This window comes from Rhincodon typus, chromosome 3 (assembly GCF_021869965.1).
Source record: "Rhincodon typus isolate 14 chromosome 3, sRhiTyp1.1, whole genome shotgun sequence".
NCBI lineage: Eukaryota > Metazoa > Chordata > Chondrichthyes > Orectolobiformes > Rhincodontidae > Rhincodon > Rhincodon typus.
This window is the reverse complement of record NC_063334.1, coordinates 81,003,997-81,014,800: the sequence shown is the minus strand read 5'-3', so window position 1 is coordinate 81,014,800 and position 10,804 is coordinate 81,003,997. Positions and strand designations below refer to the sequence as shown.

Here is a 10,804-nt window from a genome sequence, read left to right as displayed (position 1 = left end):
TACACCTTGTTATCTCAGATTCTCCAGCATCTGCAGTTCCTACTATCTCTGCCTGTGTACCAGCCTGCTTCTGGCTCCATCTTGGGCACGCTGCAAGAGGCAGAAGGCTTTACTCCCTACCATGAAAATGGTATTGGCAGCCACTGACAAACAGAAGGCAGGGTTGCCATGTTGAGAATCCCCCAACTGTCAACTCCCATCTTAAATGAAAATCTGGCCCTTTGCCTCCACTTTTTTTTTTTTTTAAAAGAGGATGGGCATATTCTGTAAATGCTGAAACTAGATAACTTGCTTTTTTTTTTAAAAAGTAAACATTACAATAATTATTGGCAATTGCTCCGACACAACAAGCCTTTGACATCTTTCTGCACTGTAAATGTCTATGATAATACTCAACATCCCTGTATCACTAGTAGGGGCTGTTAATTTTCTTTGAGACTGTAGATGCTGAGCATTGGTGTATCAACAAACATCATGATTTCAAAAGGAAGAATAAGTTGGATTCCCCATTTCAATCACTTCCCAATTCAAGCTAGATCAACAGGAAATGCTGAACAGAGTTTGCAATCTCTCCTAACAAAGAGAACAAAAATATCATACACAGTACCCCATGCTTTCGAGCAACTAGCAAGAGCACCTCACCAAATCACTCATCCTCATAGTAGCAACACAACTCAAAGACAGGAGTATATTGTATAATTTACATCTAAAACCTAACAGGGCAGAGTTTCTGGTTTATTCTCAAAATGGAAACCGATTCCAATTGTTATTAGAAACTAATATAATAATACATACTTTTCTATTAACTTGTTCCAGTTCTTCTTAAAAAATTCCCAAGCAAGATGATGTCCAGTTGGATTTTTGTTCACCAATATAACAATCGAAGGTAGATCTTGTGTTTTGATAATGTCATCTTGCAAACTTTGGTCCATTAACCTGATTATAAGCAAAAAAATTGAGTTTCCAATGAATATATATATATATATCAATATGAATATGGCTAGAAGCTGTGATGCATAACAAAAAGCTTGAATTCTTTACCAGTGAGCACAGAGATAGGTCAATAAAATGGATGAGATTTCTATGTAATGCTATGTATTAAAGATTGCACTTTTGGTACAAATGTTCTTAATGTTCAATCTTAATTTAGCTCAATGTTTTCACTGGTCTTTGTAATAAAAGGGTTATGAGGTAGATTTATACTTTGTGCGTTAGTGTAAAAATGATCATAGGAAATCATCAGTCTGCCTTACATTTTCTGACACTCCATATACTTCAGTGGAAGTGAATTCAGAAGATATCTGAATCAAGCTGCCAATTCATTATAATCTTATTTACACAATGGGCAAAGTTAAAATCTACCCTTAGGAGTTATAAGTAGACAGATAGTTTGTAAAACCAGACATGCCATATCTGGCATAAAGACAAAATGGTTACAGAGGTTAAGATCTTTAAGTTATAATTTAACTTAAAAATAAATGCTTCACTTCGAAGTACAAGTTTCCTGGAGACAGGTTGGTCATATTCAGGCCAGCAGGTCCAGAAGAACAAATAATTCCTTGACAGACATCAGTCTGATATCTCAGGAGGTCAATACATCATCTGAAAATAAGGTGACACAACTCGCTCATCTCATATGGATGTACAGGTTTAGGAAACAAGGTTGCCAATGACCATACAGCGGCAGAGGTTCCACTGGTTTGAGCTGGACTGTCCAGGTGATTTTGTTCAAAAATTACTGCAAAGGATTACTGAATTTAAAGTGTACATTGCACTCAGCAGAAGTTTCATCACTGCAAACTCTTGCACTAGTTTAAAAATCTTTGTGCTAGAACCTAGCTCTGTCTACAAATTTGTCTGACTCACAGTCAAATAAATTACAACAGTGATGTTCACTAATTGTACCTGTTTGCCTTCAAAGAGACTCCCACAAATAACTTTTTTAAGGCATAAAGGCACTAATAGACACCTTTCAGAAGATCTTATGTTCGAAAATCTAATTTACCGAGAAACTTATAAAAATGCTTATGTTTATAATAAACCAAATTTCAACTGTATTAATGTAACTGCCTCTTTAAAGTATTGAAGATTTTTTTTAATGCAAGAAAAATGGTTATGTACTAAAATGTTGTCCAGTTGTACAGGTTCACAGAAGATTTCAGATTTGATGGTATGCAAAGATATTGAGTAGAAACATAATCAAAATATTCAATTCAGTAAAACAAGTGCAATTTTGAGCACAATTTGCACCCAGCTTGCTAACTGTGTCCTAACTGGAAATGGTTTCCCAGTGTCTTTAAACTTTTCAATAGATTATGTAATCTTATTGAGTCATGTGGAATTAATCATAAATTATCTCATTGATTTATACCTTCCTCAGACACTGATCTCAAAGTGTAAATTACATTTGTAGTGTAATTAAAATGTCAATTAACACTGCATTTCTGTGATATAACTAAACTGATCATGTTATATCTTATGTCAATTGGCCTAGCCTAATAAATATCCTCACTTAAGTTCTAACTGTGTTGAAATACTAAAATTAATGATTGTTGTGTAATTATTTGCTAGTAATAAACACAGTTACTCTAATAATTAACAAAGGTTAATTCACTCAGTACTTTGAGAGATTCTGGAATGGCAGGTCATAGTATATATTTTACTATAATCTGATCTGACTGATGTATGAATCAATTTTAGACATCATTAATCTCTAGACATAAATTCCTCAACAAGCAGTTAAGATGAAATATTTTAAGGATTCATCTGGTATTCTTGATTAATACTCTTGTTTGTGTACTGATACAATATTCGTACAAAGACTAGGCCTTTAAAAAAGCTTTTTTCTCCCCCTAAAAAAAACATATTTTATTTATTTCATTTATCTATTTTATCAAATCTCATCTGTATAATCTGCAGTGTTAACAAAACATCCCTCATTTCTAGTCATTTTCTCTTCCTCATATTTTTAATTGCTGTCTTCTTTAAAGTATCACATTCTGTCGCTGTTCAATCTCTCAATTTTAACTCCCTTGTCACGTTACTCATTAACTTTGCTATGAGTCAGTTAGAATGGGCTTTCCCTTTCCACAGTTAACTTGGAAGCGTGAACAGCAAAATACAACATGATACTGAGAGAAACAAAACTGAAGGGATGATATGGGTGACAGTGAACTTATAGGAGAAAGAATAATAAATACAAACTACAAACAAAAGCACATCAGTGTATTTAAAGGTTTCTATTACTGTATAAATTAGTCACTGTAGCAATGCTTGTACAGAATATGTATGATTTTTAGTAAACCATGCAACTTTAGATCAATTAACACAAGTGTAAGCTGACTCCAATTACAGAAATAACATTATGCTTAACATGATTTACCATTGAAGTTTCTCTGTATTTTTGCTGATTGTCAGGGCAGCTCTAATCTTGCTCTTCTCAGAGCTAAAAAGCGAGTGCCTGTACTTCTCAAATAGGAAGTCCCATCCCTCTGTAGTCTGGGCTCCAACTGTGAAAATTGCTAATGCAACATCAGCGGGTAAGCTGCCATAAAAAAGAAATAAAGACTGTTTACCAAACTTAAATTCTATTTTAATTTAAACAGAGAAACAGAACATTTTGAAAACACTTGGGTTGTCAGACAATAAAGGTGCAGATAAGTTGTGTTAAATTGTCACCTTCATCACATAGATTCCACCTTGCAGATTAGACCTCTCACTGTTACAGAACCTACTTGATTCTCATTCCATTCACTGAAGTAAAAGTGTGTCAGCATGGATGTAGATGACAGGGTCTGGTTAGGGCGAGGAGTCAGGTTGTAATATAGGAGAAATAAATTCAGCAGGACAGGACCCATCTAAGTCCTGGCAAGAACGTAGAAGTTGGCTACATGGGTTAGTGAATCATGATGGATGATGCCGTGACGGAGACAGGAGGAGAGGAAAGATCTCAAGAGGAGATGTCAGTAACTGATCAGGAACTTGGAACTTCTTGTCCTGCTGTGGGATCTTGTTCCAGAAGGGATTCAAACACAATAGGATAGTAATCCTTGCTTCTGTTGTCAGTAATTTTGATAATGATTTGAAAAATAAATTTCTGCAGTTTCAAGGTGTTAAATTAAGTAAGTGATGAAATTCAAATAGCCAATATTGTGCCGATAAAAAGATTAACATGGAGTCGGAAACCAGATGGAGGGAAGGGATATCTCTAGGTCAAAAATGTGAATAGCAGACTTGGAAAGTCAAGCTCAAAATTAGTGCAGCTGTGATCGTAGAGAAATAAAACCAAGGCTCTTGAACATTAATACATTTGTTACCTTACAGTAATGTAAGTGAAATTAGAAATTTTGCCAAGACTGAAAGTTTTTTCTCAAATGGAAGATCAACATCATTCCTAGTCTTTACAGGAGAAATTGAACAATCTAAAGGGTTCCCTCCTTGAAGGGAAGTTCAAATGATGTCTGTGGAATGTTTTAAAATATTGCTGACCACAGCATCCTCCAGACTACCAGCCAGCACAACTTGAGCAAATCCAAGTACCATTTTGTCTCATTGTCCACTGGGAACATGGATTGATTTAATTCTAGGTGAATCTGTCAGTGTGCCGAAATCAGGTCAGCAATAATTTCATGCATCAAAACCTCCATAACCAAACCTCTATCTTCGTATAGCTTTTACACATTTAACAATGAATTAATTTCAACATGAATAGTCTTGCCTCTCGCTTACTTCATTCTGTTTAAAGTTGAGAGTGAGAATGTGCTGACTAGGTTCCTACAGCACATAAGTCTACATATGAAAAAAATCTGGAGAAAGATCAAGCATCAGAATTTCAAGCAGTTGTTATTTAAAATTACTTTATTCTCTTTTGGTAAAACTGGGACCCAGACATGGCATATATGGCAGAAAAATCTTGAGATTTTGAAGGATATACATAAGGATATACATGGTTTGTGATATACATAAATGATCTGGAGGAAGGTATAGATGGTCTGATTAGCAAGTTTGCAGATGACACTAAGATTGGTGGAGTAGCAGATAGTGAAGGGGACTGTCGGAGAATGCAGCAGAATATAGATAGATTGGAGAGTTGGGCGGAGAAATGGCAGATGGAGTTCAATCCAGGCAAATGCGAGGTGATGCATTTTGGAAGATCCAATTCAAGAGCGAACTATACGGTTAATGGAAAAGCCCTGGGGAAAATTGATGCACAGAGAGATCTGGGTGTTCAGGTCCATTGTACCCTGAAGGTGGCAACGCAGGTCGATAGAGTGGTCAAGACGGCATACGGCATGCTTTCATTCATCAGACGGGGTATTGAGTACAAGAGTTGGCAGGTCATGTTACAGTTGTATAGGACTTTGGTTCGACCACATTTGGAATACTGCGTACAGTTCTGGTTGCCACGTTACCAAAAGGATGTGGATGCTTTGGAGAGGGTGCAGAGGAGGTTCACCAGGATGTTGCCTGGTATGGAGGGCGCTAGCTATGAAGAGAGGTTGAGTAGATTAGGATTCTTTACATTAGAAAGACGGAGGTTGAGGGGGGACCTGATTGAGGTCTACAAAATCATGAGAGGTATAGACAAGGTGGATAGCAAGAAGCTTTTTCCCCAGAGTGGGGGACTCAGTTACTAGGGGTCACGATTTCAATGTGAGAGGGGAATAGTTTGAAGGAGATATGCGTGGAAAGTTCTTTAGGCAGAGGGTGGTGGGTGCCTGGAATGCGTTCCAGCGGAGGTGGTAGAGGCGGGCACGATAGCGTCATTTAAGATGAATGGGCAGGGAGCAGAGGGATACAGATCCTTGGAAGATAGGCGACAGGTTTAGACAGAGGATCTGGATCAGCGCAGGCTTGGAGGGCCGAAAGGCCTGTTCCTGTGCTGTAATTTTCTTTGTTCTTTATTCTTTGATATGTACGATCCTGAGAATTCACTATGTCAAGCTGCTGTTTGATAGGTCATGGAACAGCTCTCCCAATGTTAAGAGCATTTCCCAGGCATTAGTGAGGAAGATGATGGGCCAGGTATGTCTTTGTGTCCTTGTGAGTGTACCAGCCTGTTCTGTTTTACCATTGTACTATTTTCTAGCTCTCTACAACTGAGTAATCAGAAATTGCTGGAAAATCTCAGCAGGTCTGCCAGTATCTGTAGAGGGGAAGTAGAGTTAACATTTCAGGTCCAGCGACCCTTCTTCAGAAGATTTTCTGAAGAAGAGTCATTGGACCCGACCGAAACCTTAACTCTGCTTTCTCTCTCCACAGGTGCTGCCCGACCAGATGATTTTTTCCAACAGTTTCTGATTTTGTTCCTGATTTCCAGCATCCACAGTACTTGGTTTTGTTTTAACAACTGAATAATCTTCCGATCCACCTCAGACATTGGTTAAAGAGTCGACTTATTTAAGAACCTGATGGACCGGCAATCATGGAGTGATGATGGCTCTGGGGGAGGCGATGGTCTAATGGTATTGTTAATCCAGAGACCCAGATTATGTTCTGGGGACCTGGGTTCAAATCCCGACATAGCAGATGGTGGAATTTGAATTCAATAAAACATCTGGAATTAAGAATCTAATGATGACTGTGAATGCGGGTCGATTGTTGGAAAAACCCATCTCGTTCACTAATTCCTTTTAGGAAAGGAAACTGCCAATCTTATCCGGTCTGGCCCACATGTGTCTCCAGACCCACAGCAATACAGCTGACTCTGAACTACCCTCTGGGCAACTTGGGATGGGCAATAAATGCTGCCTAGCCAGTGACATCCTCATCCCATTACTGAATAAAGGAATAAAGGAACCACTTTTCTGTTCCATTGGTGTCACATACAGTATCCAGATAAGATTAGCAGGTTTCCTACCTGAAAAAGGGCAAAAATGTGAACCAGAGATAGTAGGAACTGCAGATGCTGGAGAATCTGAGATAACAAGGTGTAGAGCTGGATGAACACAGCAGGCCAAGCAGCATCAGAGGAGCAGGAAGGCTGACGTTTCGGGCCCCAACCACCTGGAAACTGATATCCATTTCAAACCCACCGACTCCCACGGCTACCTAGAATACACCTCCTCCCACCCACCTTCCTGCAAAAATGCCATCCCCAATTCCCAATTCCTTCGCCTCCGCCGCATCTGCTCCCAGGATGAGGCATTCCACTCCCGTACATCTCAGATGTCCTCGTTTTTCAAGGACCGCAACTTCCCCCCCTCAGTGGTCGAGAACGCCCTCGACCGTGTCTCCCGCATTTCCCGCAACTCATCCCACACACCCCCTACCCACAATAACAACCAAAACAGAATCCCCCTCATCCTCACATACCACCCCACCAACCTCCAGATCCAACGCATCATCCTCCGACACTTCCGCCATCTGCAATCCGAGCCCACCACCAAAGACATTTTTCCCTCCTCACCCTTATCTACTTTCCGGAGGGACCACTCTCTCCAGGAGACCCATGTCCGTTCCACACTCCCCTCCAGCCCCACCACACCCGGCATTTTTCCCTGCAACCGCAGGAAGTGCTACACCTGCCCCTACACCTCCCCCCTCACCTCCATCCCAGGCCCCAAGAAGACCTTCCACATCAAACAGATGTTCACCTGCACATCTGCTAATGTGGTATACTGTATCCGCTGTTCCCGTTGTGGCCTCCTCTACATCGGGGAAACCAAGCGGAGGCTTGGGGACCGCTTTGCAGAACACCTACGCTCGGTTCGCACAAAACAACTGCACCTCTCAATCGCGAACCATTTCAACTCCCCCTCCCATTCCTCAGACGACATGTCCATCCTGGGCCTCCTGCAGTGCCACAACGATGCCACCCGAAAGTTGCAGGAACAGCACCTCATATTCCGCTTGGGAACCCTGCAGCCTAATGGTATCAATGTGGTCTTTACAAGCTTCAAAATCTCCCCTTCCCCCTAACGCATCCCAAAACCAGCCCAGCTTGTCCCCGCCTCCCTAACCTGTCCTTCCTCCCACCTCAAGCCCCACCCCCACCTCCTCCCTACTAACCTCATCCCGCCCCCTTGCCCTGTCCGTCCTCCCTGGACTGACCTATCTCTTCCCTAACTCCCCACCTACACTCACCTTTACTGGCTCCATCCCTGCCTCTTTGACCTGTCTGTCTCCCCTCCACCTATCTTCTCCTCTATCCATCTTCTATCCACCTCCTCCTCTCTCCCTATTTATTTCAGAACCCCCTTCCCCTCCCCCATTTCTGAAGAAGGCCCGAAACGTCAGCCTTCATGCTCCTCTAATGCTGCTTGGCCTGCTGTGTTCATCCAGCTCTACACCTTGTTATCTCAGAAACGTGAACCAGCTGGGCATTTTAATGACAATTCAATAGCTTCATAGTCAGTTTAATTGGTGTTAGCACTTTACCTCCCAATTGCTTTTCAAAGTGGATTGCAATTTCTGAAGAGCTGAATTCATCTTTTCTTAATTAAAGTCCAAACCTCTGGGTTTACAGGTCTAATGACATAACCAATGGTAATATAAATCCTTTGTTCAAAGAGGGAGGGAGAGACAAAGTAGGAAACTATAGGCCAATTTAGCTTAACATCTGTCATAAGGAATAAGTTATTACAAGGCAGTTAGAAAATTGATGGTAATCAGACAGAGGCAACACAGTGTAGTGAAAGGGAAATCAAGTTCAGATATTTATTGGAGTTATCTGAGGAAGTAACGTATTTTGATAAAGGGAGACCTCTGGATATACTGTAATTAGAATTCCAGGAAGCACTTGATAAAAGTGCTACATCAAAGCTTATGGTGGAAAATAAAAGTTCACCATGTAGAGGGTAGCATGTTGGCATGGATAGAAGATTGACTGGCCAACAGGAAAAAAGAGTGTAGACATAAATGGGTCATTTTCTGGTTGGCAAGATTTGATGAGTGGTGTGCTACAGGGGTCATTGCTAGGACCTTAAATGCTCACAATTTACCCAAGTGATTTGAATGAAAGGAAGGAAATGCAGTTGTGAAATTTGCCAATGACACAAAATAGGTAAGATGGTTATGCTGTTAACAGGACATAGAAGACTACAAGAAGACGCATTCATAGATTTAGGAATAGTCAAAGATCTGGCAAATGGAGGACAATATGTGTGATGAAAAATGTGTGATTTATATATATTAATATCAATTATTTTAGAGTTTGGATCTGAACTTGTGGCATGTGGGATTTGGTCTGTGTACATGAGGAGGATTTAATGATTAACTTGTCAGTATTTCAGAAGCCTTTTTCTTAAAACCGGTAGGAGAGAAGGAGTCTGAGTGACAATCGGGATTTGAGATTATCAGCAAATCAGCTATGATTTTATTGAACGGTTGAGCAGGGTCAAGGGCCAAATGGTCTACTCCTTATCATTGTTCCTCTGTTCGTAGTTAAAACTGATTACTGCTGAGTACCAACCTCAATGTACCATTGGAATCCATCCATTTCCTGAAGTATTCCTCTGCTTTGTCAACACAGGGCTGGTACTCGCGAACACAGGCAAATACCAGCAACGTACTGCGCAGCAACCGTTCAGAGACCGAGCCATCATCACTCCACGATTGCTGGTCTATCAGGTCCTTAAATAAGTTGACAATGTACGTCTGGAGTAAAAGAGAACAGGAAACTTCTGTTGATTGTTTGCATTCTGGAAAAAATCATTTTACCAACATTGCAGTGGAAAAACAAAGTGGATTGCAAGACTGTAGAACATTCATGGCACAGAGCAGCTACTGGACCTGGTTTGAGAGTTCACCCAGTCACATTTCACAGAAGCCCCACAGTGAAGAACATTCATCACTCTGGACCAAAATTGTTTTAAAGTCAGTTTCAAAGTGAATGGAGTTCAGTTTCTCACTGACCTGCTATCTCTTGATAAGCGAGCATCATACAAGTAAAAACAAAAATAGGTATGTTGGCTATCCATTTAAGGACTTGTCTGAAAACTGAATCAGGCATATAAACGGCTGCCCACAGTCTGCACCATGCTTTCTTCTGTTGGTTCTCCAATTTTGAGATGAAAATGCATGATTCATGGTTGAAATCTCTAATTCCCTCCCAGCCCATCAGCATGGATTTAATTTGAATACTTAGTAAAAGGGGAATTGCTTGGAATTTCACTGCTACATGTACATATATTGCAGTGGCAATGTCACTGGACTAGAACCCAGGATGTTCGGGGACACAGGTTGAAATTTCATCATCTTGGAGAGATCTACATTCAATAAAAAGCTAGCCTAATGGCAACTGTATAACCACTGTCAATTGTTGCAAAACCTCATCTGATTTATTGACCTTTTGGGAAGGAAATCTGTTACCCTTACCTGGTCTGGTCTACATATGATTCCAGGCCCATAATAATGTGACTGACTCTTAAATGCCCTCTGGGCAATTAGGGATGGGTAATAATTGCTGGCTTAAGCAGTAACACCAATATCCTAAGAACAAAAGAAAACAATTTTGAAATGTTGCTTCTGTGGAGTGATATAAAATGACTGGATGCATTCTCAGAATAAAGAACAACAACACCTTAATCAAAGCATTTTTTAAATAACTATTTTGTGCCATATTTGCATGCATTCTCAAATGATAATCCAGTACAGCAAACATTACATGCAAACTGTGAATTTGCAGCACTTGCATAGACAGTATTTAGAACTACTAGTTTGGTTTCAGCTAGGTTAACTATTTTTAAGAGACAACAAGGTGCAGAGCTGGATGAACACAGCAGGCCAAGCAGCATCATAGGAGCAGAAAGGCTGACGTTTCGGGCCTAGACCCTTCATCAGAAATTTCTGATGAAGGGTCTAG

The 10,804-nt window shown here is 40.4% G+C and overlaps 2 protein-coding genes across 7 annotated transcripts in view; one reads left to right on the top strand and one right to left on the bottom strand.

Annotated features, from left to right (window-relative positions):
- The window catches only part of LOC109933509 (endoplasmic reticulum aminopeptidase 1), a 263,565-nt gene that overhangs the window by 13,305 nt on the left and 239,456 nt on the right, over positions 1–10,804 (bottom strand). For both annotated transcript variants that reach the window (XM_020532500.2, XM_020532501.2), the window contains exons 15-17: positions 9,413–9,597; positions 3,383–3,544; positions 796–936 (exon numbers count right to left, since the gene is read on the bottom strand). In XM_020532500.2, coding sequence (XP_020388089.2) covers positions 796–936; positions 3,383–3,544; positions 9,413–9,597 — 488 coding nt within the window. The remainder of the gene's footprint in view (positions 1–795; positions 937–3,382; positions 3,545–9,412; positions 9,598–10,804) is intronic.
- Positions 1–10,804, top strand: part of cast (calpastatin) — a 242,450-nt gene that overhangs the window by 74,393 nt on the left and 157,253 nt on the right. The gene's annotated exons all lie outside the window — the stretch shown is intronic.